This window comes from Cyprinus carpio, chromosome B8 (genome assembly GCF_018340385.1).
Source record: "Cyprinus carpio isolate SPL01 chromosome B8, ASM1834038v1, whole genome shotgun sequence".
In the NCBI taxonomy this organism is placed as follows: Eukaryota; Metazoa; Chordata; class Actinopteri; order Cypriniformes; family Cyprinidae; genus Cyprinus; species Cyprinus carpio.
The window spans coordinates 5,666,165-5,693,133 of record NC_056604.1 but is presented as its reverse complement, the minus strand read 5'-3'; the positions used below and the strand labels follow the sequence as shown (position 1 = coordinate 5,693,133).

The 26,969-nt window shown below is 33.7% G+C and overlaps 2 protein-coding genes across 3 annotated transcripts in view; one reads left to right on the top strand and one right to left on the bottom strand.

The window, feature by feature from the left end:
- Positions 1-2,284, top strand: part of LOC109076703 (sodium- and chloride-dependent creatine transporter 1-like) — a 32,764-nt gene extending 30,480 nt beyond the window's left edge. The window contains exons 13-14 of one of the 2 annotated variants that reach the window (XM_042729355.1): positions 967-1,080; positions 1,254-2,284. In XM_042729355.1, the coding sequence (XP_042585289.1) occupies positions 967-1,080; positions 1,254-1,262 (123 nt within the window). In that variant the 3' untranslated portion in view covers positions 1,263-2,284. Of the gene's footprint in view, positions 1-966 lie in introns of both variants that reach the window. The other variant, XM_042729354.1, reaches the window with a different exon arrangement.
- A 6,676-nt stretch (positions 2,285-8,960) lies between these two features.
- LOC109073465 (B cell receptor associated protein 31) lies at positions 8,961-26,533 on the bottom strand. Its single transcript, XM_019089584.2, has 5 exons — positions 26,464-26,533; positions 22,136-22,271; positions 16,137-16,266; positions 13,674-13,774; positions 8,961-11,083 (listed from the first exon to the last, which is right to left on the bottom strand). Exons 2-5 carry the CDS (start codon positions 22,223-22,225, stop codon positions 11,045-11,047), a joined length of 360 nt encoding a protein of 119 aa, XP_018945129.2. The 5' UTR covers positions 22,226-22,271; positions 26,464-26,533; the 3' UTR covers positions 8,961-11,044.
- Between the last annotated feature and the right edge of the window lie 436 nt (positions 26,534-26,969).

Here is a 26,969-nt window from a genome sequence, read left to right as displayed (position 1 = left end):
TAAGGATACAGGCCAGAGGGAAATTTGCTCAGTCAGACTAAAATCAATCAGATTATTATTTCTCAAACTGCATCGCAGTAAACAAGAAATGTAAATATGGAGGTTAGTGTAACTCTGCTGATATTTCATTTGTTGAGCTTTATTGTGTTGTTTTAGTATTATTTATACTATTATAGTAGCTTTTGTTTTTAGATTTTATGATTTAATTGGTTTAGGTTTTAGTAAGTTTTTTCTATATTTATTTTTAGCTTCATTTTATGTTTTATTTTATTTATTATTATTAATTTAATAATTTTCTACTAACATATTATTTTTACTTTATAAATTAATATTTATTATTATTATTATTAAAATATATTTTTTTTTGTAAGTTTTTATCAATTTTAGTAGTGATTTTTTTTTTTTTTTAACTCGTAATTAAATAGACATGTTGTACTACTGCATTACCTCATATGAATTATAATTTTAATTGTCCTAAAATTAAGGAACAATTTAACAAATCATAGTAACAAATTAAGTTTTTTTTAAGTAATTTTGATTTGTGTTTTATTGTGTATTTATGTCATTTACAGTTTCTCAAAACGTAAAAAATGTATAAAGTTTTTAGTCTAATTTTTGTATTTTATTACTGCTTCTGCTACTGAAAACCATGCAAAAGAACAACCGTACAACTAATAAATCTAGGTCTGATTTAGAAATAACTGTAATCCATCATTTGCACGTTAACTCTGTCAGTCTTTGAAAATAATGTGGGATAACAGGAAAACCTACTGACACACTAAATGGAAACGTCAGTACAGATTTATTGACACAAAGCTTAGTTTGATTGTCATTAATCGCAATTCTCACAGCTACAATAAATGACTTGTAATTGTCTTCTCTAAACTAGCTTGATTTTATTCAGAATGCATACATTAGGACTACATGAGCTGCTTCAAATCATTATGTGTTTCGTTTTTCCTGCAGCGTTGGGAAAATCTGACCAAACCAGTGTGGGGAGGCCATCACCTCGAATACATGGCCCCCGACACTGACATTAAAAGCCTGGCCTCTCTGTCTCCTGGAACGGAGGAGAACAAGGTGATCATTTTTGAGAGTGTTATGTAGGTCAAAGGGAAATCCTAAGACAACCCTCCTAAGCCAAGCTGGTTGAAGATTTTTTTTTTTTTTTTTGCCATTTGATGGAATTCTGCATCATCTTAGTCTTAAAACAGCTGATGGAAATTGACGGTTATTTTTGTTTCATACTACAGATCCTCTAGCAGATGCTCTTCCTCTTCCACCGGTTGAAACGGCAAACTATATACATGATTTTTAAGAAAAATGATGTGCAAAGTTACTTGCAGATATCAAGATTTGCAGGGCAAAATCAGCATGCCTTTGGAGGGGACAGTATAGTGTAGCCTATAACATTATTTCACAGAGCGGCAGAATTCCCACAGGCCACTTTCCTGAACGTTTGCACTGACACAACAATCAAATCTGAGCAAGAAGCACATGGTTAAAATGAAGCAAATGGGGAAAAATGTTTACAAATGCATCCTTGACTTAAATTGGCCCAATACGCACATACACACACAATAATCTCAAATTCATGCATATGTAAATTAAAACAATGTACACTTCAATAAACAGTGTTGCATTTAACTGATCAGCAAACAGAGATACAGATTTAACAATCAAACTAAGTGTGTCTTTGCAGATTTCATGTCAATAAGGCCACATGTAGTTGCCAAATGATGAAAAATCATTTCCATAGCTTTCTTTTTATGTGTCTTCATTTGAGACAGGTGACCTCAATTCCTGGTGCGTGATATCACAGCGTTTACTGTAAGTGCCAAACAAAGCATGACTTCCCATCTCTGCTTAGACTTGTCAGGAGATGGTTTTGGTTGCCATAAATAAAATCAATATCTTCCTAGTTCATCTGAAATGTACTGTGTGCTCGATCTATCCTGCACATGTCTGGAAACATCTAGAGAGTTTTTAGCAGACACATGCAGGATTTCAACTGAAGAAGTGGCACTTTTCTAAGGTGCCTGTGAACCAAAAGTTGCATTTGGTTAAAGATTGAATGGTTAAAGTCAACATGAAACATCAATTTTTCACAATGCAATTAATCATTTATGTGGTTTTACTCTGAATAACATCACTTTAATACAGAGTTCTGGCATGAAACTCTAATGTCGTCATCACATGGCACAGCTGATTGGTTCTCTCCTGTATCGGTAGTCAATGAGCTCGCTGCTCAGCATTCAAATATATAACTAGGGCTTACCGTAGCAGTTGCAGCTTGCTTCAGAAACCCTCCACCTTCCCCAGCTCCACCTGTATAGATCTGCTATGAGGTGATTCATGTATGCTATATGGGGCGTTATTTCATGTATGTTATATTTGCAGCAGCAATATTTCTTACATGCTGACAGCAGCATGTTGTGGATGTATTGTCAGTAGCAGTGTAGCAGATCTATTCCTCCAAGACCAAAAACATTAACATTGTCATGTACATTACCAAGCCAGTCCCTCCGAGAGCTGTCATGAAAGAACTAAATTCAAATGGGCTTCAAGCTACGTTTCATGCTGACTTTAATTAGTTTACAATTTTAGTTTCAGTTCTATATTTTGAGTGCCAGTATTAATATGATCTCTAAGATTTTTAGTTTAAGATTTTAAATCATAATGGAAACGTAATGGAAGTTATTTTTTTTTTTAAAAATGCAAAAAGCAAATAAAACATTGTAAAGTTTCACAGAAATGCATATTATCATAAAGATTCCTCTAGCTTTAACTAACAATTCAATAACTACAGGTAGTAGTAGGAATATAAGAGATAAATGAAAAGACAACGATGATTGAAAACACAATTTAAAATGTTTTCCACCTGGTAGAGGCAAGTGTTTTTTTTTGTTTTTTTTAGCCAATGTCAAGTGCAGAACACTAAATATCCAAGAGGAGATCTTGATCTCTGTTGTTTTGCTGTAAACACATTGCAGTTTTTGACACATAGTTGCCAAACTTTGCCTTTATTTGTCTTAATTGAGAACCCATAGACAAATAGCCAAGATTAAACCAAGACAAACTGGCCTGATTCTGACCTGTGGGAATTCTGCCCTGTAGATTATCAGCTCAAACACTAAATCATTGTGACATCTTAGATTTAATCAGAATATACAAATTAGACTACATAATGTAAGGCTTCAGAATACATTTGCACATTGTTGTAAAATAATCTGCTAGCACTTTTTAATCGTGTTAGAATTTTTTTTTCTTCTTGTGATTTACATACTGTAAAATAAATCAGAGATTTATTTTGTGAAGGCTATTATTTTGCTTATATGCATATAAATATATATTGATATTTGTGTGTTATATTTTAACGTTTGATGCTGTATGTACTTTTGATAAAGATGATTACATGGAGAATTCTTAGTGATACTAAGATACAACTGCAAAGCAGTTGCCGGGAGGTATATGAGACAGAAAGCACACAAACTTTGTTTTATTTGAAATATCAAGTGCTGCAGTTGTTAAATGTTTTAGATTGTGTGTGTAAAACTCCAGTATTTTCTGCTGACCACCCAGAATCCAGCTCGATTTGGTTTTCATTGAACATCTAAATTGGAGACGGTCTATGGTTTTGAGGAACACTAGAACATTTCCATAAAAAAAAACAAAAAAAACATTCAGCAGTTTCCCCTTAAATGGGTTTTTATATATATGAATGTCCATTTTAGTGGCACATCCATTCATTCCCATAGAACATGTATGACTGTCTGTAGTGATAATGAAATGATCTAAGTGCCCCTTAGACATCTGAGGACTAAGTTAACCTCCTCACCACTTCAAAATTAGAGATACTGGTTTACCAAAGGCCTTAATCTTTAACCATTTAGTCCAATTTCAGTTAAAGGAATAGTTCATACAAAAATGAAAACTTGCTGGAAATGTACTCACCATCAGGCCATCCAAGATGTAGATGAGTTTGTTTCTTCATCAGAACAGATTTGGAGAAACTTAGCATTACATCACCAATGTATCCTCTGCAGTGAATGGGTGCCGTCAGAATGAGACTCCAAACAGTTGATAAAAACATCAAGTAATCCACATGACTCCAGTCCATTAATTAACATCTTGTGAAGTGAAAAAAACGTGTGTTCGTGAGATGTTTTTAAATTCAGTTTTGCGATAGTGATGCTTTGATCAGCTCTTTGAGCTTTTATTCTGATGGCACCCATTTGACAGCATCAATATGTTGGATGGCCTTACAGTGAGTAAATTTTCAGCTAATTTTTTTTTATTTTGGGGTGAACTATTCCTTGAAATAAGCCAAATTGCAAAGAAAGAATCGGTCAAATCAATCACTAATTTTCACCATCAGAAAAATTCACTTCTTTCCATTCAGATAAGAGCCTGGGTTGGTCAGTAGATTGATTATTAAATAGTGATTACATGTAGAAATGTTTATCTAGAAAAAATATGTTAACAAAATAAGAAAAAATGTTTTATGTCATTTATTGTGCTCTGCCAAATGTTCTCGACAGTATCTTTGCACTGAAGGTTTGCTGAATATTTGTCGAGCTATAGAGAGCAAAAATATTCACAACGTCCTTAAAGGGAACGGTGAACAGCACATTAGAATCACAGCTAAATCAATCTCAGAATCAATCTTATCTTAAGATCCAGTAGAACCAAATGATCAGACCTCGAGAGGACCATCTAATGAGAGAGTCCAAAGCTTTGGGTGACGATACTGTCTTGAAACTCCACAGTTGACCTGGTTATAATCTCACTGACGTCTTTCATTCTTGTGGTTTGTAACACACTGTGATGTAACCATGGTTGTCCATTTTTAACTCTAACAGTAGTAAAGCTAAGGTAACTGTACCGTGTGTGCTAGTGTCCCATCTATCAGGATCCCTCTCATGTTAGAAGGGCTTCATGCTCCACCACTGTGATCTTGTGCTGATCCACCTGCCCAAGTCAAAGCAACAAATGGCAATAAACTAACTCCATGAAATATGTCTCACTGCAATTTTTTATTGTTGTTGTCTCAAACACTGACCAAGGAGAAATATATATATATATATATATATATATATATATATATATACAGTACAGACCAAAAGTTTGGAAACATTACTTTTGAAAAATAAAAACAAGAAACATTTTTTGAAAGTTTCTTCTGCTCATCAAGCCTGCATTTATTTGATCAAAAATACAGAAAACAATGTAATATTGTGATATATTATTACAATTTAAAATAATTGTTTTTAAATTTATTATACTTTAAATTATCATTTATTTCTGTGATGCAAAGCTGAATTTTTAGGATCATTATCACATGATCCTTTAGAAATCATTCTAATATGATGATTCATTATCAAAGTTGTAAACAGTTCTGCTGCTTAATATTTTTTTCAGAACGTGATACTTTTTTAGGATACTTTGATTAATAAAAAGTAAAAAAAAAAAAAAAGAAGCTATGTTTTTTAAAATATAAATATTTTGTAATAACAATATACACTACTGGTCAGTAATTTGGGGTCAGTAATTTTTTTTCTTTCTTTTTTTAAATAAAATCAATACTTTTATTCAGCAAGGATGTGTTTAAATTGATAAAAAGTAATAGTAAAGAAAATATATTATTAGAATATATATTATTAGAATTTTTTTTTTTTTTTTTTTGAATAAATGCAGTTCTTTTTAACCTTTTATTCATCAAATATATTAGACAGCAGAACTGTTTCCAACACTCATAATAAATCAGTATATTAGAATGATTTCTAAATGATCATGTGATAGACTGGATGTTACATGTGACACTGAAGGCTGGAGTAATGATGCTGAAAATTCAGCTTTGCATCACAGGAATAAATTATTTTTTTAAAGTATATTCAAATAGAAAACTATTATTTTAAGTTGTAATAATATTTCACAATATTACTGTTTTTCTGTATTTTTGACCATATAAATGCAGGCTTGATGAGCAGAAGAGACTTCTTTCAAAAACATTAAAAATAGTAATGTTTCCAAACTTTTGGTCTGTACTGTATATATACTATGAGAGCCGTAAAAGAGCCTGATTTATCAAATGTGCAACAATTTTTTTTTAAGATTCTTACCATTTTCCACCAGCAGCCCCCCCCCCCCAAACCGCCCCAACCGAAAAAAAAATAAAAAATCATGTCAGACCTTACAGGATTAAAGAGTCTTGAGGACACTATAATAAGCATTGCATTGCAGAGCATATTTATAAGGGCTGTTTGAGTGAAGATCTTAGTCAAACCACATCATTTTTTCCTGGCGGCGCAGTTGTTGTCTGCTGCAGACCTGTTGGGCAGGAGGGCCGGTCATGATGCCCATGCGGTTCAGACTGGTTTTTAAAGACAAATGCCAGTTTGTCAGGAGAGCGCAGCTGCCATATTAAGCCGGGCTGCGGCTGGCAGAAGTTTGTTGACTATGTTTAGCTGAGCTACTTTGCTCTATTTCTGCCCAGAGCCTGAAACAGATGGGCGTTTAGTCCTGAAGCACAAAAGCTGAAATCAGCTCCCACTCACATTACATGAGCAAAAAAACACTGGTGACACTCAAAAATAACGGATTACAGCTTGAAGCACAGCTTGTTTGCTCAGTAGAATTGAGTTGAATATAAGTTTAATATTACCTCAGTAGGCCTATAATAGCCTACTCTACAATGGAAAGAAAACAATGGTATAGAAAAAAAAATGATCACTCTGATCACAAAAATTGCTTGTAAATTTCATAATTACAAAATCATCTGCAAGTAACTGGATGCCTGTTACTGTCACGGAATTAAAACATAGATTAGGAGGTGACTTTTTATCTTACAGTTCTGACATAAGCCTACCTCAGAAATTACCTCGTAAAAGCCTATTTATTTTTACCTCTATATTCTGAGGAAAAATTGGATACTTTTTAATTTCACAATTCTGACTTTGTATCATTAGAATTGCGAGAATTGTGAGAAAAAAAAATTCTGAGGAGAAAAGTGTGAACTGTGAAAAAAAAAAAATGTATAGGCTTACATAAAATTCCATTTAATTAAATGTCTAATTTTTTTACGCAACACAAATAGTATTTTCTTTGTAAAATGCACTTCAATAATCTTTACAAATTCGAAAAGCATTTTTATACACTGTCTGCAATTAGACAGTAGGCTATAAGCATAATGAAGGTAGATATTTTGAGTAAAAAAAACTTGTTTAATTTTGACCTCTTATACTGACAGAATATACTGCACTATATATATATATATATATATATATATATATATATATATATATATATCTGAGAGAAACACGATGTGCATAGCGTGGATATTACGTAATATTCAATTATGTAATATAAGTTTTAAAATGGCATGGGTGAGTCAGTAATTGTACAGAATGCTTTGAAATATGATTGACAAAATCCAATTCATTTTTCATCCGCTGTATACTAAGCTCATTTAGTAAACACGCCCAAAACAGCCTGATAACACAGTAGTCGTGTAATTTTGTGATAACACAAATATTTAGTATGTGTTATGGTGAGGTTATCAAGTCTCTGTAGCACGTAGTTCACGACTCTGAGAGTTTGGCCCAGACTCACAGTCATGTAAGTTAGACAGAAAAAGACCAAGCAGTCATCTGCTCAATATCAACGGCTAAATAATTACCCACAAAATACTGTTCATAATTCTGCAGGACAGTACGGAGGAAAGTCCTGCATGGATGGGGTGCTTGCAAACTTTCACTCTGACCTCATTTCAATGTTGTGAATCATTTAGTAAAGGCCAAATGAATCATTAAACAACTCCAGAAAGTATTTAAATAGTTCTTGTTTTACAATCCAGTAGAGTTTATAAATAATTTAAGTGCATGGTAATGAGATATTTATCCTTAATAAATGTTAACCAAGCAAAATCATTTTGGCATGCACACATTGCTAATTGACGAGTACAGCTCTCTTGTGTACACTTTGAGCACATAATTTACCCTTAACTTACTGAGTACCTCCAGAAAGTATCGTGTTTGAACTCACCTGAACTTGTGGGTTAGTTAGTGTCACAGCACAGACAGCAGCTCAAATCAGACACACATCACAGCAAAGAGTGAGTTAAACCCCTTTAAATTCGGGTTTGATTGAGATTTAAAGACATAACTCATCCAAAAATGAAAGAAAATGTTTTTTACTCACCTGTTGCAAGTAAGACTCTTTCCTCAGATTTTTCAGCTCTATTACAACGAATAAGGACTTAACTTTAACAAAACACTACAAACTGTAAATTTTTCTAGTATTCCAAGTCTTCGGGTAGATTTATGTAATGAATGGAACAAAATAAATCGATATTCACTGATAACCCTTGACTTCTGAGAGTAACGATGTCCAATTCATGAAGGAATCGTTCTTTCGAGTCAAATTTTCTCAGTGAATCAATTGATTCCGTTCACAAAACATTACAGCTGAATCAAATTTGTTTTGTAATTGATACAGTTCTTGTACTGAACTGAATCAACACTGTTTGCATCATTTATTCTGTTATTAATCTGTTTATTTCTATGAAGCTTTTTTGAAACAACCGGTACTGCATAAAGCGCTAGCTATATAAATAAAGGTGACATGACTCGATAAAAATATGTGGTCGGACTGATTCGATCACAAGTCGCATTTGATTCAGTTCTCAAGTTAAACTCACTGAATCAACGATCCGTTCAGACGATTAACAGCCTGTGAGGGGAAATATTTACCAACAACAACAAAAAAAAACTTCCTAACAATTAAAATATATTGCACAAATCATATGGATCACTTCTATGATCGTTTTATGTAACTTTTGAATGAAACATGACAATTCTGAGTGAACTACTACTGATAGGCTTTAAAATAGTTTTATAAAAAAAATTGCTTTAAAAAACAACAACAATAAAATTAAAAAATAAATACACTGCAGACTCGGCCAAGATAAATGAAGTAGAATTTATTGGTTTGGTTTTTTAACATCCCAACTAAAGCACATCACCAGAACACACAATACTCAAAATTTCGTAGTGAAATAATGCAGATTGACATTATTGCAGACAAAACTTTCCTGAAGACATTCGAGGCAGATAACAGCACAATCAGAACCGTGCATTACACACAACTACACAATCACGTTCATCGTGTTTTTTTTTTTTTTTTTGCAAGAACTCAAAGTAAAAACCTGATATAAGAAAGAAGAAGCTACATTTGGAAATGCATATTAAGAAAGAGCCCCTTTAACAGTACTATACAGTTCACTTGTTTATTTACGGGTTTGAAAATTACATATGACATGACCTCTAAACTATTAAAATGAACTCCTGCCATTTTAATGTTCAGGTATACACTGACATTTTATGAACTGGTGCTCTGGTTAACATTTCACTAATCTAACCAATCGTTGAGCGCATGAAATAGTAAACTAGAGTCACAGTAGCAGATGTCATTCCTCACATTCTCAGGTAACCGTCCAGGAGCTCTTGACTATGAATTATCCGACACTTCGCCAGCGATCCCGATGCCCTTTCCCCAGGGAGCCCAAAACAGCACTAACGTTGTTCCCACAGATCCCTATTTTAACACGACTATGATGTCATTCTTTTTCAGGTCGCACTGCTCTAAGATTGCAAAGATATTATTTACACATGCCAGAAAAGAATCAAAGAAACCCGGGGCACTTAAACTGTAAAACAGCAAGTGAACAGAGTTCAACCCGGTGACCTTCAGCGATAATAAACATTATCTGCGTGTTAAATGCAAAACGAACACCTGGCCCTCAAATGTGACATTAATATCATTTCAATACCTAGAGGACGAGAGATACAGTGCGCTGTTTTGAAACACAATATCATCTGTGGATGCTTAACTGTTCCTGCCAAAGCAGCGTTCTCACCCACTGTAACAGCCCTGCCGGGCTCATATCAGATTATACCAACTCAGTGGCCTCAAACCAGACAGGACTGGAAAGAAGCAGTTTATTCACTCTGCTCTACAATAGCTCCCAAAATATGAGCTATCCCACACCCAAGACAAAATGAAACACAAAAATATCTTCCTGTAGCATGACGTGCGACAGTCAAAATGACAAATAAGGCTCGTCGATCGTAAACTGGAGGGATTTTCTGAAGTGCTTATTAGGTGTAAAGTGTTGTGTACCCTGTAAATCAAACATCTAAAATTAACAAAGACATGCATCTGTACTGCAACCAAATCTCCATATTCATAATGAAAGACTCAAGGTTTGTCCCATAAGGCAAGAAAATTGTAGTAGTTAATTAAAACAAATAAAAAAAATTGAAACCCAACAATTACCATATCAAAAACATCTCGTCTAGAATATCCTGTACATTTTTTCTTGGTCCTTCCATATAACCAATGTGACTCATTTTTGAATCCCAAGCTGAATGAATTTATGTAAACTGTCTGTAAAAATCAGGCTTATGTAAATTGTGGCATTCAATTCAATATGGCTATTTAAACAAATACCAAAGGATTCTTTGCAGTGAATGGGTGCCGTCAGAATGAGTCCAAACAGCTGATAAACCATGAAAATAATCCTATCAGTTAACATCTTGTGAAGCAAAAAGCATTTTGTAACACAAATTTAGACTTTTTAAAGAAACAAACTCATCTACATCTTGGATAGTAAATTTGTAAAATTTTTTGGTAAACATAAATTCACTCTCCTTGTGTTTCATTGATGAGGCTCAATGTACCTGACATACAAACTGACACATCAAGAAATGTAATACTCATGTCAGCTGATATTCAATTCTAAACTGATAGTTTATAACTAAAACACTTGAAATAAAAATTAAACACGAAGTTCACAGCAAAAACCGAAAGAAAACATATAACAGTGTGTGAAAACCCTGCAGAGGCTTTAATGGATCACGTGAAAGCGCATGAATTAAGAACGGAACCCTGTTCTTACACAGCCAGAGGAGTGATGCGCAGCCAGCTGAGCTGCTATCAGCCAATGAGGATGCAGGAAAGAGAGCAGGTGCATGATGATGTTCTTTCAGTCTGACTTCTTGTCCTGCTGAGAGTCGCACTTGGCCTGCGTTCAGAGACAGAGCAGAAAGAAGTGAAATTTTCAACATCACCAACTGACAGAGATTTGCACAATCCTGTAAGATTTGGAGAGTGATTTTGGGCGGCTGACATGATGTCAGCAAGTCTTAGCAGTGTCCTGCATGCTTTATTTTAGGACTATTCTCAACTATATTATCATCATCATCCTGTATAATCATTATGCATGTAGGTAGAATGAGCTTATATCAGTGTAGGGACTAAACAGAGAATGAAAATGAAGCCTAAAGAAGGCAAAAAATGTGGTGAATATATATATTTATATATAATTCACCTTTTTAAATATACAGTGCTGGGTAGTAACTGATTACATGTAATCTGTATTACGTAATCAGATTCCAAAAATTCAACACACACATTTTATATATATATATATATATAAATAAATGTATGGCTTCGCTGTGATGTGCATGAAAGCAGTAAGCTTGTTGACCTTGTTGCTGTGTGCTGGGCGTGTAACATGCAATTACTGCAGCACGTGTTCATGAGTCACGGTCTCTTATGAGCTGCTTATTTTTATGTAAAGAAGAGAAGCCTGTCTATCTGACTCCCACCCTCTCGGTCTCACTTACACACACTTGAGAAGACTACCGGTCACAACGGTAATGTTTCCAGAGGAGGACGACTGACAAGTGCACTGACTTCAGAGTAATAAAAGCACAGAAAAAAAGTGTACAAAAAAAAACCTCTCTCTGAGTCAAGTGAATAAAGAGAGAGTGAGGGAATCGCTTCTAGTATCATCAGCCACAAAGAGAATACTGTGTCATTTTACTTGCTTTATATTGTTAAAGTAAACATATTTGAAAATAAATATGGGTTTACTATGGTATTGATACACTGGTCCATATAAAAGCAAATGAGAGAGAGTAAACTTCTTTGTGTGCATTTAATAAAACACTTTGAGTTGTGTCTTGGCATCTTAAAGTTAAACTTTGATACATTGCATATGATATTTGAAAACTGATGCTCACAATGTAATTTGAGCAACAGGCTGATGACAGCATGTCTAATTTCTAACTTTACTTAGTATAGTGATATCAGAGCCTCCAGGAAAGCGGCTGTTTCTTTTAAACACGTTTCCTCAAAACGTTCCCTCAGCGTACACTGAGTTTAGTAAAGTACACTGCTCCTCAGTTCAAAAAGATCTCTGAGATGTGACATTTGCTGAATTTGTTTGCTTTTACCAACACTATGGATCTCACCCTTTAATATACAGTACATGTGGGATTAAAGCTTTACTGTAGCTCAAGTAGAGAACAGCATATTTCCACCTAACTGTGATTGTGAATGCATCTAGCACAATAGGAGAGACAGTACCGTTTTGAAAACTGGGATTCAGTCTGTGAATATTTTTCTGCAGTTCTTTAAACACTGTTATATCTTTAAACCCTGTTAACACAGATGCCACAGTATCCTTAGTGTACACTAGCTGCATTATAACATTTGCTTTCAGCAGCAGCAGCAAAAAAAAAACTCCAGCAGATGCTGGCAGATTGACATGAACAGCTGGCATCAGGGCAGATTGGAAACTGAAATGCAGAGCGTTCAAACGTGGTTTGAGATGTTAACAGTTATTAATTTCTCAGATGTTTTTATCCATTGAAAGTGCCTTCGAGGTATTAATTTGATCAGTCTGTATATGTGTGTTCTGGGAAGTGAACCCATGCTCCTGCCTCGGAGCGACAGAAATGCTACATGAGCAACAGGAAAATGTTCTTTGATCTGTTATGATTATTAAAAGATGACACTTCTCAGAAAACTACCAACTAACTAACTAATTCTGCAACATCAATAAAAATAATAAGAAGAATTCAATTTTATAATTTAATAATTTATATTAAAAACATAACATAATAGCAAGGTTTTATTATCAAATCAATATGGCCAGGCAGAGCAGTATACACAAAACAAAAATAAATATTATACTGATATTTTTTAACCTTTCTATGATTTTCAACACTGTGAGCTGGTTTCAAACAGTGATTTCTTTTAAGAGTAAACCAAAATAATTTAAACCAAACCTGAACTGTTGCCAAGTAAATAAAAAAATATTAAACAGTTTCTTTCTTACTTCCATGAAGTCATTTGATGAAAGTTCAGTAAATAATAATAATATAATCAAATTAACTAATTTATAAATAAACATTAATTAAAAATAAATAAATTACATCCTTCTACAAATACATTGAAATTCATGTAAAATGCCATGCTGGAACTTCAATGTACACTTTTGAGGGAAGACGTAAGCAAACCAGTGAAATGGTTCATTGAAAAGAATGGATTTGCAGCAATGAATAAGACTTGGTATTTACACATACAAGGTTTAGCATAAGAAATAGAATAAATGTTTAACCAGAGACTCGCCACGTCTTAACTCGCATACTTCGGATGCTACTAAAATCATTCATTTTTTTTCAGGTCACTTCAGGTTTCACTTCAGTTAGTATGCTGCCTTAGAAGGTAGCAGTCTTTGTAGACAGTGAGGCAGGTCACTAGGGACTAGAGCAGAGCTAGAATGGGAAAGATGTTAGCAGTGTGACACACACATGAGCTCTGACCTGCAGTCTGCCGTGTTCCTCCAGCAGACGGTCGTACTCCACTGTGAGGTTCTCAGCCTGCTTCTTCATGGCCTTCACATCGCTGTCTGACTTCAGAAGAGCTGCACACACAAGCAAACAGTGCAAACAATAAGTACTAGAAATACATGAGTCTAAATGAGCTTTTCTGCAGGTCTACAAATTCTCCAGATTACCATAGCATCACAGAGTCAGACCTTTGACTTTCAGTGGAAACTCATGTCCACTTTGCAGCTTAGTCTAAAAATCATCATTTCTACAGTCTTCAGTGTCACATGATCCTTCAGAAATCATTCTAATATGCTGATTTGCTGCTCAAGAAACATTTCTTATTATTATCAATATTGAAAACAGTTGTGCTGCTGCTTAATATTCTTGATACATTTGTTTTATCAGGATGCTTTGATAAATTGAAAAAGAAAAAAGTGTTTACTTGAAATAGAAATTTGGGTAACACTTTAGAATAGGGAACACTTATTCACTATTAACTACGAATTTTCCCTCAATGAATTCCTAATGTGCTGCTTATTGCTAGTTAGTAAGGTAGTTGTTAAGTTTAGGTATTGGGTAGGATTGGGGATGTAGATTAATTAATAGAGGCATTAATATGTGCTTAATTACTATTAATAAATGGCTACTATTCTAGTAATATGCATGCTAATAAGCAACTAGTTAAGAGACCCAAAAATAAAGTGTTACTGAAATTTGTACAAAATGTACAAGTCTTTACTATCACTTCTTATTCAATTTAATGCTTGATTAATAAAAGTATTTTTTTTAATCTCACTAAACCCACACTTTTAAAAAGGAAGTGTTAATACACTACTCATTGTATTTACATAACATTTAATTGGCAGGTTGATCTAAAAACTATTAATAAAATAATACCTGCAAGCTCACTTACGGCTTTGTGCAGTACCCATAAAATGTGCTTTGGTACAAGAAGACCCAATGGAGACCTCAGTTTAGGGGTCATCAAAGGGTCATGAACCCTTAAGCACCATCTAAATACAGTGCACTTGTGAAAGGAGGCGTGGGAATCAATCTTACTAAGCTCCTTCTTTTGTCTAGTTCTGTGGAGGTCATCTTGCGTAGCTCATTGTAGGTCTTTTTTTTAATGTACTCTAAACCCAAGTCTGACAACATTAAATAATGAAGCAAGGATGCATTAAACTGATCAAAAGTTACAGTAAAAACATTCATAATGTTACAAAAGATTTCTATTTCAGATAAGCACTGTTCTTTTGAACTTTCAATTCATCAAAGAATCCTGAAATATGTATCAGTTTCCACAAAAATACTAAGCAGCATTGATTTCTGAAGGATCATGTGACACTAAAGACTGGAGTAAGGCTGCTGAAAATTCAGCTCTGCATCACACATATTTAAATCTTAAATATATTCATATAGAAAACAGTTATTTTAAATGTGAATAATATTTGACAATATTACTGCATTTACTGTATTTTTGATCAAATAAATGCAGCCCTGGTGACCCCAAAATTTTAAATCTGCAAATGTTCCAATTAACATCTCAAATAAATGTTCCTGATTTTATTGATTGAATTAATTTATTTATTAAAGCATGAACACGTTCTGTTCCAAAGAAAAAGTGTAAATTCTAATAAACTTTCATTGAAATGTGATTTTCACCACCTATGAAATGACTTTTCTTTTGACATTTCCAATGCCATATTGCAGGGGAAAATATTAAACCAATAATATCACATAACATTTTGCATGATCCAATCGAATAATTACATTGAAGGAATGGTTCACCCAAAAATGAAAATTCTGTCATTAATTATTCAACCTTGTGTCGTTACAAACATATAAGATGTTTGTTCATCTAACACACATTAAGATATTTTTGATGAAATCCGAGAGCTTTCTGACCCTCCATACACAGCAAGTGCACTACAACATTCAAGGCCCAGAAATGTGACATCAGTTATTCAACCTTAATTTTATAAAGCTATGAGAATACTTTTTCAACAATTCTTCTCTCTTTGAATAAAGTCCTTAATTTTGTTTTCTTTGTGCACAAAAATAATTCTCATAGTTTCATAAAATTAAGGTTGAACTACTGATGTCACATGGACTATTTTAACAATGTCCTTCCTATCTTTCTGGGCTTTGAGCGTGGTAGTTGCGTTGCTGTCTATGGAGGGTCAGAGAGCTCTTGGATTTCATTAAAAATATCTTAATGCGTGTTCCAAAGATGAACAAAAGCCTTACACGTTTGGAACAATATGAGGGTGAATAATTAATGACAGAATTTTCATTTTTCTATCAAACCAAATTTGTTTAATAGCCTAATTTTGGCCATTAATGTTCACTGAGATACTGTGCAACCATAGACAAGCACACAGTAGCTTTGTTTTTTTTTTTAATATGTAAACAGGGAGTGGTTCAGTGTATGAGTGATTCAGAGTCATTAAGTACCTTTCTTTGTTGCATCGAGTTCATCCTTCAGTTTTCTGACCTCTTCTGTCAGATTTTTCTTATTCTCCTCCACGCTACCCTTGGCCTTCCCACCCACTTCAGGCACTTCAATGCCCGCTTCCCGCAGTTTCTGATGAAAAACAGTAAGTCTTTTTATTAGTCATATCATTAGATAATCAGCTATTTCACAAAAAGTGTTAATCTGAATTTCCAGAGGATATTGAGAAAGGGTGTAAAATATATGGTAAAACACTTCAAGTGTCAACATAACATAACATAAAATAATGTTCAATCTGGTTTAATTTTGTTATACATGTTATTGTGAGCGATTTATTCTTGACTCTATCAATTCCCAATAACTAAAAAATCAAGTTTCATCCAGCTTTTCCAAAAACATCCAGTTCATCACGTTTCAGAGGTGAAATGAGCGGTAAACAGTTTCTCTGAAGGATGTTTTTAGCTAAATATAAGGACAGGGATGTAACTTGAGACGTGAAAACATTTCACCGAAAACCTAAACCACTGTCCTGTAAGGACTCTTTTTACAGTTTCACAGGCCATTTATTAACATATTGAGTTACAGAAAAAAACAAGTGCTCTATTTTCCAGGGATGCCAATCATGTCAAAATTAGGTTTATTAATGATCTCCATCTTGTGTCACCAGTTAGTGAGTAACCATCAATGGTAGCCATTCACATCTGATAGGTCCACTTCTCATACAAACATAAAACATTCTCCAGAAAGAGGATTTTAGCCTGTAGACTCACTAAATACAAGAACACTACAGAATAAATAATGTGATCAACTCAAACAACATATGCAGTTAAATACAAAACCCTTTAACAGCAAAATCGAATCCAGTTACTGCTGATAAAATCATTTCATGATTCAGCTATTCAAAAGCTGCTTATCTATATGCTAAGTGGTAAACAATGGTTTTAAAAGATTTTCTTATTTTATTAGTTTATTGAGAGTCAGTAGAGAGTCAATGAGAGTAGTTAATTTTGGACTTCAATTCTATTGTGCTGCAGGGTGATTATAGTTAACTAAAACTCAAATGAAAACTATTAAACAAACAGTTTCACTACTTGAAATAAAATAAACATCAAATGAAATAAATATATATACAAATATATATAAAACCTAGCTCTCTGAGTTTAACTTACATATATTAGTTATACAAGGCATTATATATTATAGAAACATATTACAGACATATAAACTATTGATGTGTGTATTAATCTTTAACAACAAATAAAAATGGAAAAATAAAAATAAATTAATAAAAACTATAATAGTTTCTCAATTATCCAATAAAACTGGTGTGCAGCTTACTGCATGCTGAACATTTAATGTAGCCTACTATTTTTATTTAAATATATTTAAGCAAATGTGACACATGCCCTCATCAGGTAGCATGTTTAACTTAAAGTAACATCCTATTATCATCTCATAAAAAGTAAGGGAAAACACTGGGAATCTATTGAAAAAGGTCATGCATTGTGGGATAAAGCACCCCATGTGCACAGCAATCCCTGAGACCAAGATGTCATCAATATTTGTATTTCCCAGAAGAGAGAAAAGAAAAGTTAAATATACATATCTGCTAAAATTTAACTGTCTAGTACTATTACTAAGTGAAATTTTGATTTCATGGAGTCATTAATGAACAATAACTGTTGGAAAGACCAGTAACATTCAGCGCTAACTAACAGACTCTTGCTCTGCTTACAAATTAACACATAACAGCATGAGGAACATTGTGGGACGGCTGTCAAGGGTCTTGAAAGTTTCTTAGACCTGAATGGAGTTCCACAAATCGATAAAACCTGACTGAGTGCATATTTTAATGCTAAACCGCTCAAGGTATGCAACCCAAGGCACACAGACATTTTTAAATGAGCCTTTTCAAAGTGACCTGGACAAGGGAACAAACACAGGAGAGTGTTTTACTTCATGTCAAACAAGGGAAAGATGTTTTCTGGCCCCATCAACATTTCATATTTCTCTGTAAACTTGACAGTTGGAACTGGAAGTAATAAAGTCTTAATTTCTATAACAGTCTTTTAGAATATTTTTGTAAACCTAAGTTTACTTATAAATAAATAAAAATAACTGCATCAATATACATTCAGAATATTAACCCCTTCCCTGGTTAAATCTTTAGGAAGTTTAGAATAATGTGCAGTGAAATAAAACTTTGAAAGAGCACAGTGCAATAAAAAAAATAACAATAATAATAATTTAATTCAGTATTTTTTTTATCTAAAACATAAGCTGCTCAGTTATTCCCAAATGATTAAATGCACCCCTTTTTGACCAGTCATATTTCTATAGCTGTATGTTATATATGCTTTCATCTTATTTTAGCTGATAATAGACCAAAACTGAAAATACTGTGCCTTGCACACCTGACTCATTTATATATGTCAGATAAAAGTCCGTTAAAACAAAAAAAATGTATAAATCCAGTAATATTACTCAAACTTAAAACATCATCAAGAAATTTTGTTAGCAATGATTAGGTCAGCAATATTATTATAATTATTATCATTATTTAATACATATTTATTTATTAATAAAGAAATAAACCAATAAATAAATGCACTATGCAGACATGTTGTAACATTCACAATCCAAACCTCCCTCATGAGTTCATCCAGATCATTTATGGGAATTAATTAGCAAAAACATTGTGCAAAATTGCCCCATTTATGACGCCACAACCACATGACTGCCTACATTACGACATGTGGAGGCTTGCCAGTCATAGCAAAGGTCATTTATCTATACAGTAAAGCCTTAACAACACATGTAGCAAAAAAAACCTGCTAAATTTCCACAGAAAGGGTGAAAAATGGTAAAAATGAACTAAAATAAAACCTTGATTAACATTATAAGTGACTTGCTAAAAAGTCAAATGCTCAAAGAATGAAACAATCAAACCCTCACGATAGATCCATCTTGGCTAATTGCATTATGAATTATTAAAAAACTATTTCACATAACTAATAGCTGCAATATAACTTCATTTTATGAAGCAGAACCTTGCAAAATTCATGATCATGTTCACACTTGATTAAATGTGAGAACCCTATTACACCTGCTTGGGGACCAATGATAGAAAACGGTCTGCCCCTGAACAGAAATGAGAGACTGATACAGGCCTTTTAGGGGGTCATGTGCTGTTCTCACCTCGTCCCCTCACAGAACGACGAAATAATCACAAAGGCCTGGTCAGGTCATCTCGTCCTGTTCAAGGACACACGTCCTGTACATATTCTTCAAGAACAGAGCGGCAAAACACTCAGCCCTCATTCTGCCAGAGTCAAAATTCATCTACTAAACTGAAATATTCCACCATCTGTCAATCAGTACGGCTTGTGCTCTTGTTTATGGCTCGCTCCGTGGTGTTACGACATTTGACAGACGTGAATTATGGCGGTGTGTGTGTGTGATAAGCCTCGTGTGCTGTGCTTCTGCGTGGGGCGACAGCATGCAAAGATCAATGTGGTGACTTACTGCACGTCAGCACTGTAATTGAGCCATGCGGTGCTGATCTATCCCAGCATTCTCCACACTCGGGCATCCACATTCTGATAAACTACATGTGCTAAAGACAACAACACAGCATGTGATAGCCATTTTCAGGGCTTTTAATAACAAACTAGATGTGCAAGGAAATAACGGTGTTTGCGAGACATTTTGCCACTGTCATAATAGTCGGTGCAATTTTATTCTTGACTGCAAGAATCAATAGGCATAGACACAGTGAAGCGTAAAAGCGGCTAAATATACATATGCAAGAAACACCAGATCAATGACAATTCAGCATGTAAATAAATGTAAGATAGAAGATCAATCACAATTCGTTATGCAAATTTTAAGGTATTAAAAAGAGAATATCTTAATATTAAGTATTAATATATTAATAATATTAATAAATACTACAAAAAACATGTAAAAAAAAAAATTTTTTTAAATGGTTCCTTGGCAACTAACTGAAATACATTTTAAGTTAAAGTATCAAAATTAAAACAATAATTAATTAAAGATTAAAAAACTAATAAAAAATACAAAAAGCACATTAAATATTACTATATCTTATACTAAAATTAAAAAGAAAAATAGAATTAAAAGCTGATGCAAAATATTAATAAATACTAAAATAGTATATAAATAATACTACTAATAATGCTCATCTGCATTAAACATGAAAATGCCACTAGATAACAATAACGTAAATTGTACTGAGAATAATGCTAGTTAAATTATACTAGTGAGCACGTTACTTTGGAAGTCCTAAACCTAAATCAACTGAATAAAATAAAGTAAATATAATATAGAAAACTAAGCTGGGGGAAAAAAGGAAATTTAACAGAAATAAAAAATTAAATAAAAAAAATACATTTAAAAAAAAACCAAACACGCCACGAAGGCAACCGTGGGAAATTTTCAAACTTAAATATATTTACAAGTGTAATACTTACAAACTAACAGCAGAACATGATGATGTCAAGGCATCATATATATATTCTACACTCAGAGCACAAACTAGCATTCAGTACTTTCTCCTTTCACTGCATCTGAAAAGGCCTGTCAACATGGAACTGCTCTATTGAACGATAGTTTCACTTTACATTGTTAACTCTGCCAGTTTTTTAACAGATGTTAATTACACAGAGCGGTTGGCAATTCCCTTGAATTTCACTGGAAATCCACTGAACGCAAATGTGTTTAAGGTTCTCAAGAGCACAGTGATGAAAGCTCATCACTACCTATAAAGTTTCAGTTATCAACCACTAAACCAAACCTCAATATTTGAGTTACTTGTCTACTTAAAGATGCGATCAACAATGCCTTCTTGACATGCAATACTATAACAACTAGAACACTCTAAATATTTTCCTATTCATATTAAATAGTTCCACAATATATTCCTATGCTATTTTATAAAAATTAATATGAATTTATTAATTTTAATATATTTTTATGAAAACTATTCTCATCATATGCATGTACACTACTGTTCAAATGTTTGGGGTCAGTTTTTTAAAAATAAATTGAATAGTTTTGGACACACTAAATTTTAACATTCATCATAAAAAAAAAATTCTCGAGTATGAAAAGTAATTATTGTAATAATATTTCACAATATTACTGTTTTTTTTACTGTATTTTTGATCAAATAAATGCAGCCTTGGTGAGCATAAGAGACTTCTTTCAAAAAATAAATGAAAAAAAAAAAATCTTACCAACCCCAAACAAAAAAAAATCTTAATTAAATAGTAATATGCATTTCATTTTTGGTCATAAGGTCCAAAGGTTTTGCCATTTTCTAGCCATTTATATTTCTTAACACCAAAAAAAAAAAAAAAAAAAAAAAAAAAACTGGCCAGTAACTCAACATTTCAAGTAATTTGCATTTGAAACTAGGCGAGTATCAAGTGTTACTTTTGTTCACTTTTACACCTTGTGTGAACTCAAGACCTATTTCTAAACATAATGTGAAACTCTGCAGCACTGTGATATTGATGTACATTGTTTCTCTGAGGACAAGTGGAGAACACCTAACAAACCAGAATGACTCATGAGAACATGTGATGTTAAACCATTACTAATGAAGTGAATGTGGGATCACAACTAAATCACAAACAAGTTAGCAATCATTCAAGAATAAATCATCTCAAAATTACAATTCTGTCATAATTTAGTCATTCTCATGTGTTTCCAACACCATAATTTATGTTTTTGAAATCGGTCACTAGAGCAGCTTACCGACTTCTTCTTTTGTGTTAGTCAAAGACATTTAAGCAATGACAGAATATTAATTTTGGGGTAATACAGCATACTCATCATAGTCACCTTTGCAACTGTCCCGCCCACATGTCCTGTAGTTACACCAATGGTCATTAACCTGGTACCAGGTAAAGGTTTCTGCTCCTTTCAAGCATTTAGGGTCATGAAAAACTGGCATTTTCATGCACAACTCACTCACCTCCTGCAGTTTCTCATTTTCCTCCATGTACTTTTTCGCAGCATCATTTGCTCCCTCCGCCTGCTTTTTAAAGGCTTCATTAGAGGCCATCAGTGTAGCCTGCTGAGACAGCAGTGTGGCCAGACGTCTCAACAGCCTGGAGGGAAAAAAACAACAAACTCATCAGACACGAGTGGATTTACTAAACAGTCAGTGTGTATCTGATCGTTACGGCTCACCGCAGCAGCAGCCTACGTTGCGATTCTGCATTATACTGATACAGACTTTGACATAATTATTGGTGCTTGTAAAGGCAACGATCTCTATAACTATTATTTGAACAAACCCCTAAATCTAAACACTGAACTTCATGGCGTAACTCGTCCCACACATTTGTGCTCCAGACATCAACTACTTTCTGATGGATGGTATTAAACAAACAAAATCATCCAATATTAAACATTCTATAACACTTATCATTTAAATACAATTACATCTTTTACTTTTTTTTTAGGATTCTTTGATGAATAAAAAGTAAAAAAGAACAGCACTTATTCAAAATAAAAATCTTTTCTAACAATTTAAGTCTTAACTGTCACTTTTTATCCATTTAACACATCCTTGCTGAATAAAATTATTAATTTCTTTCAAAAAAAAAAAAAATGATTGACATTACTGACCCTAACATTTGAACGGTAGTATATATTTTTACAAAAAAAAATCTATTTTAAATACATGCTGTTCTTTTTAACTTTTTATTAATTAAAGAATCCAGAAAAAAGTATATAAATGTATATAAGTAAAAAAAAATCATGAAACTCAGTGTGAGCACTTTGGCACACATATCTTCATTTGAATAACATATGTTCATTTTACATGCAAATCTAAAAGGAAGAAGTCAAATCTGAGCATGCACACCTATTTTTCTAAGTGGACTACAGAATGTAGAAAAACATGCGTGACACTTCTAGGAAACACTGATGTGCATTAATCGTCATTGGAAGACAGCACGACAAAAATCAGCATAAACAAATGAGTAAATACCGCTCAACCATAAGCAAATATCACATGGTTTTCACCAGACTAAAGACAGTGTATAGCTTTTTGGCTATTTTCCTCACTCTACAGTCAGACTTCTACAGTTTTATAGAGCCAGATGAGCTGAGAGATGAAGGCTGATGACATCTGAACCAAATGAGCTCAAATGCAGAGGCTAAAGGGGGTGTGCATCTTCTTTATGTCAGTGTCCACATATGTAAAAAGGTTCAAGGTTTCGTAAAAAGCTGTTGCGACCAAAATGCAGATGGGTTGAACCATGGACAACCGCAACTTGCATAAATGCAAGAGAAGCCCACACTTTGGCCAAACGCTCTGCATGACGTAACAAGGTAATATGAGGCGACCTACAGTAGATTCACTTTAACCTCTCCTGATTTTTAAATTGGCTAAATATGAGAAAACAAGTCATTTTTTGTTGGTGCAAGTGTTTTATACAGTACAGACATGTTAAGTGAATAATTAAAAAAACATAATATTTTCACTGCAATAAAAATGACCCGTTCAAAAATAATCTCCATTAGAATCATAACAAATTAAAGGCAGTACAACAAATACTGCATATACAAATCATGTAAAAAAATCTTTACTTTTTTAATCAATATTTTAAATAAAGAAAAAAAAATTGTTGCCATGAAAATAATGCTACAAAACTTAATGGACCTAAAAAAATAGGCTTAAATTTTCTCTCTAATAGTTTTTTGGTGGTGAAATATGACCTTTCTTGATATACTCTATGAGATTAAAAAAATATTATATTATTTTGCAACAAAAAAAGTGTGTCTTGAATACTTGATCATATTTAAGGTTAGATTATTAAAATTTTTCAGATAATTATGACTGGTTATATGTAGATAATATCAGAATCAATAAAGGCAGAGAAGAAAAATGAATAAAGCAAAAAAAAAAAAACAAAAACAGATCAAATTCAATAAAATAAAAAAATTGAAAGGAAAAGAGAAAAAAAAAGTTCCAAACAGCCATAATAGTTTCATTTACTTTAGAAAACATCAGAGAATATATCTTCAATTTAATATATTTTTACCCCACTAACAACTTTTGTACTATTTTAAGCATAAATCTAACTAAGTTTTGTCAGGTGTTGGTGGACTAAGACAAATAGATTCATTTAGTGTATATTGTCTAAAAACAAGTTATTTGTCAATGTTTCCCATTATCTTGCATTAATCACTTGACAGCCATTTCCAATGTACACTGGAAATGTCCACACAGCTACTGCATCCTAACACGCCTGAAGCACATGTCAAACCGTCATGCGCCGCTTCAGTCACCTTTGTGGCATCTGCGTGTTTGCTGGCAAGGTGAGGAGGTCCATTTTGTAACAGGAGTCGTGGCCTTTCGGCCAGTGAGAATGACATGAACACAGACTAAATATAATGCCCGTCACCAGTTGCTTGATCACATGTCCTGCAGCTGTCCGTGTGATTACGAAAACGACACTCAAGCCCGGCAGTCAAGGGAAGTAGTATCGTTAATGGATGTAGTAGTCCTCCGGCAGGATATTAATAACCTGCCATTCAGAGAAAATATGGTGAAACCCCTGTAAGGAAAAACTATGCAGAGCTGGGAGACTCTCAAATGTTGCGTATAGAGCGCAACAACGAACCAGCCAATCGGTATGCGGGAAGTTAAGCACCCGTGGATGAGGTTTGTGAATGGAAACATTGTGGGGGACCCCCAACCGGCTCAACATAAGATTCTTTCCATGTCTACTGTAATATAGCGGCATATTCTGCTCTTTGTCTGCCTCACACTTACACAATTCATTCACCTTTTGACTATAAATAAAGACACTGTCTCCAATAGGGTGGGGATGCAAGATAAATATGTGCTGGAGAAGTTAGGACGCTAATTTGCATAATTTAATTTATAATTTAACATTAATGTGTTTTCACTTTCAGTGTGGATAAATAAAGCAGGCCCAGGGTTAAAGAGAGGACCTATAATGATTTTTGGTGCATTTAACCATTTTGACTTTTGAACTACCAACATTTCAGAAAACATAACTCACAACTATTTTTGGATTTAACTTTCAATCTGTTTTGGTGGCATTTTATGGGCCTTTCATCTTTAAAAAAATGGATGCATTTAAATGCACAAAATATTTTATTAAACTAAAATTAAGTATTTAATTAAAATAGAAGGGAATAACTATTGCATCACCCTGGTGCCCTCAACAAAACCCAAATGAATTTTTCTCTTCAGTCTTTATTAAAAATCTACAAGCAGTAAAGTAAGTATAGTTTGCAAGACTGAAGTATAAATACAACAAGGCTGTGAAAGATGATGGTCGTGAAAATACATTAGAATATATTGATGGTTGTTGGTTAACCACAGAAATAAAAAAATAAAAAAAAAATCAGACTTTGTGATAATGGAATCAAAAGTTTCTGGGTTTTCGGACTGGGTCACATTTCAAAATAAAAGTCTCTTATGGCTTCTATATAACATTTTTACTCTAACATGCACATGTTTGCACACTATAAGATGGTAACAAATTTGCATATTTAAAAAAGAAAATGAGTAAAGTCTTGATTATTTATAGTCATTTCACCTTTTGAAGTTCCCCTTATCATTCTTATCATAACGAAAAGGTACACTGTAAAATCATATCGCATATCAATAACTTTGGTAATATTTTAACTAAACCTCACTGATAAAATTTCTAACGGAATATCTTTTATTGTGACACAAACAACCTATCTGTCCTCAATATCCTTGAGTGGGCGGGCGGTCTGATTTGATTGACAGATGATTTCTGCAGCTCTGGGCTGTAACAGGCTACAGTGACAGTTGAGAAGTGTTATGGAAGTTGAGGACAAACCTAGTAAAAACAACCTGTAGCAGTACACCAAGCGGTACTAATTTTACACTCACGCTTAATGAGAATACAAAAAAGTCTGAGCAAATATGTTATTTGCCAGTTGGCTGGTAATTTTAGTGGGTACCGCAATAAAACACATGGTTACAATGAAACAACTTGTGCATCTTCTTATAAATGCACTCCTCAGGGACAGAACATGGTGAACCCAATGACCCTGTTTGGAGAGTACGGGTGAAGTTCTGTTTACAAGCATAGTCCAGAAATCTGCTGGGAGCCGTCAACTAAAATGAAATCAGACCGTGCCATGTAACTGATTGTGTTCAGAAACTGGTGCCAAAGCTCCAGTGCCAAAGAGAGACGTGTTGAGGTGGGCAAAATACAGAAACGAGAGAGACCTGCGGGAGCGAGTACCATAGAAAATGAGAGAGACATGGGGAAAAACACTCACAAACACAGGAGCAGAGCGAAGCCGGCGATGTATTCGTTCCTCTGGGCTCTGAAAAAATCCACATGTATATGCTCAAAACCCACACGGTTTTTTCTCACATACACACTCTCTCACACACACTATATTCTCACCACTCCAAAAAATACATCTGTAGTGGCAGAAACAAAAAATTTCATTTCGATTTTTCATTCATAAATCTAGTTCAATCAATGCAAAACTCACAGCGAGAAACTGCTTAATTTAAATGTTTGTAGGGCTGTCAAAATTAACGTATTAACAGATAAATATGTTTTATTGCAGATTTAATTGTTGCATATAGTAATTCATATTCTAAATTTACTGACCCCAAATTTTTGAAAGGTAGTGTATTTTAATGATCTTTCATGACTAACGTTTTCGTATGCAAAATGAGTAACCCTGCCAAGCTGCTGAGTACGTAAGCATTGATATGTAGGCCTAAATATAGGCAGTCATATGCTCATGAGCTCATTATGACATCAATCATA

Bases quoted from the DNA above. Each gene is read 5' to 3' on its own strand.
- LOC109073465 (XM_019089584.2), bottom strand. From the start codon at position 22,225: ATGGCCTCTAATGAAGCCTTTAAAAAGCAGGCGGAGGGAGCAAATGAT. The intron at 13,775-16,136 runs GTACTTAATGAC...TTGTGTGTGCAG, and splicing joins ACTCGATGCAACAAAGAAAG to CTCTTCTGAAGTCAGACAGC. The intron at 11,084-13,673 runs GTCAGAGCTCAT...CTCTGAACGCAG, and splicing joins AGGAACACGGCAGACTGCAG to GCCAAGTGCGACTCTCAGCA.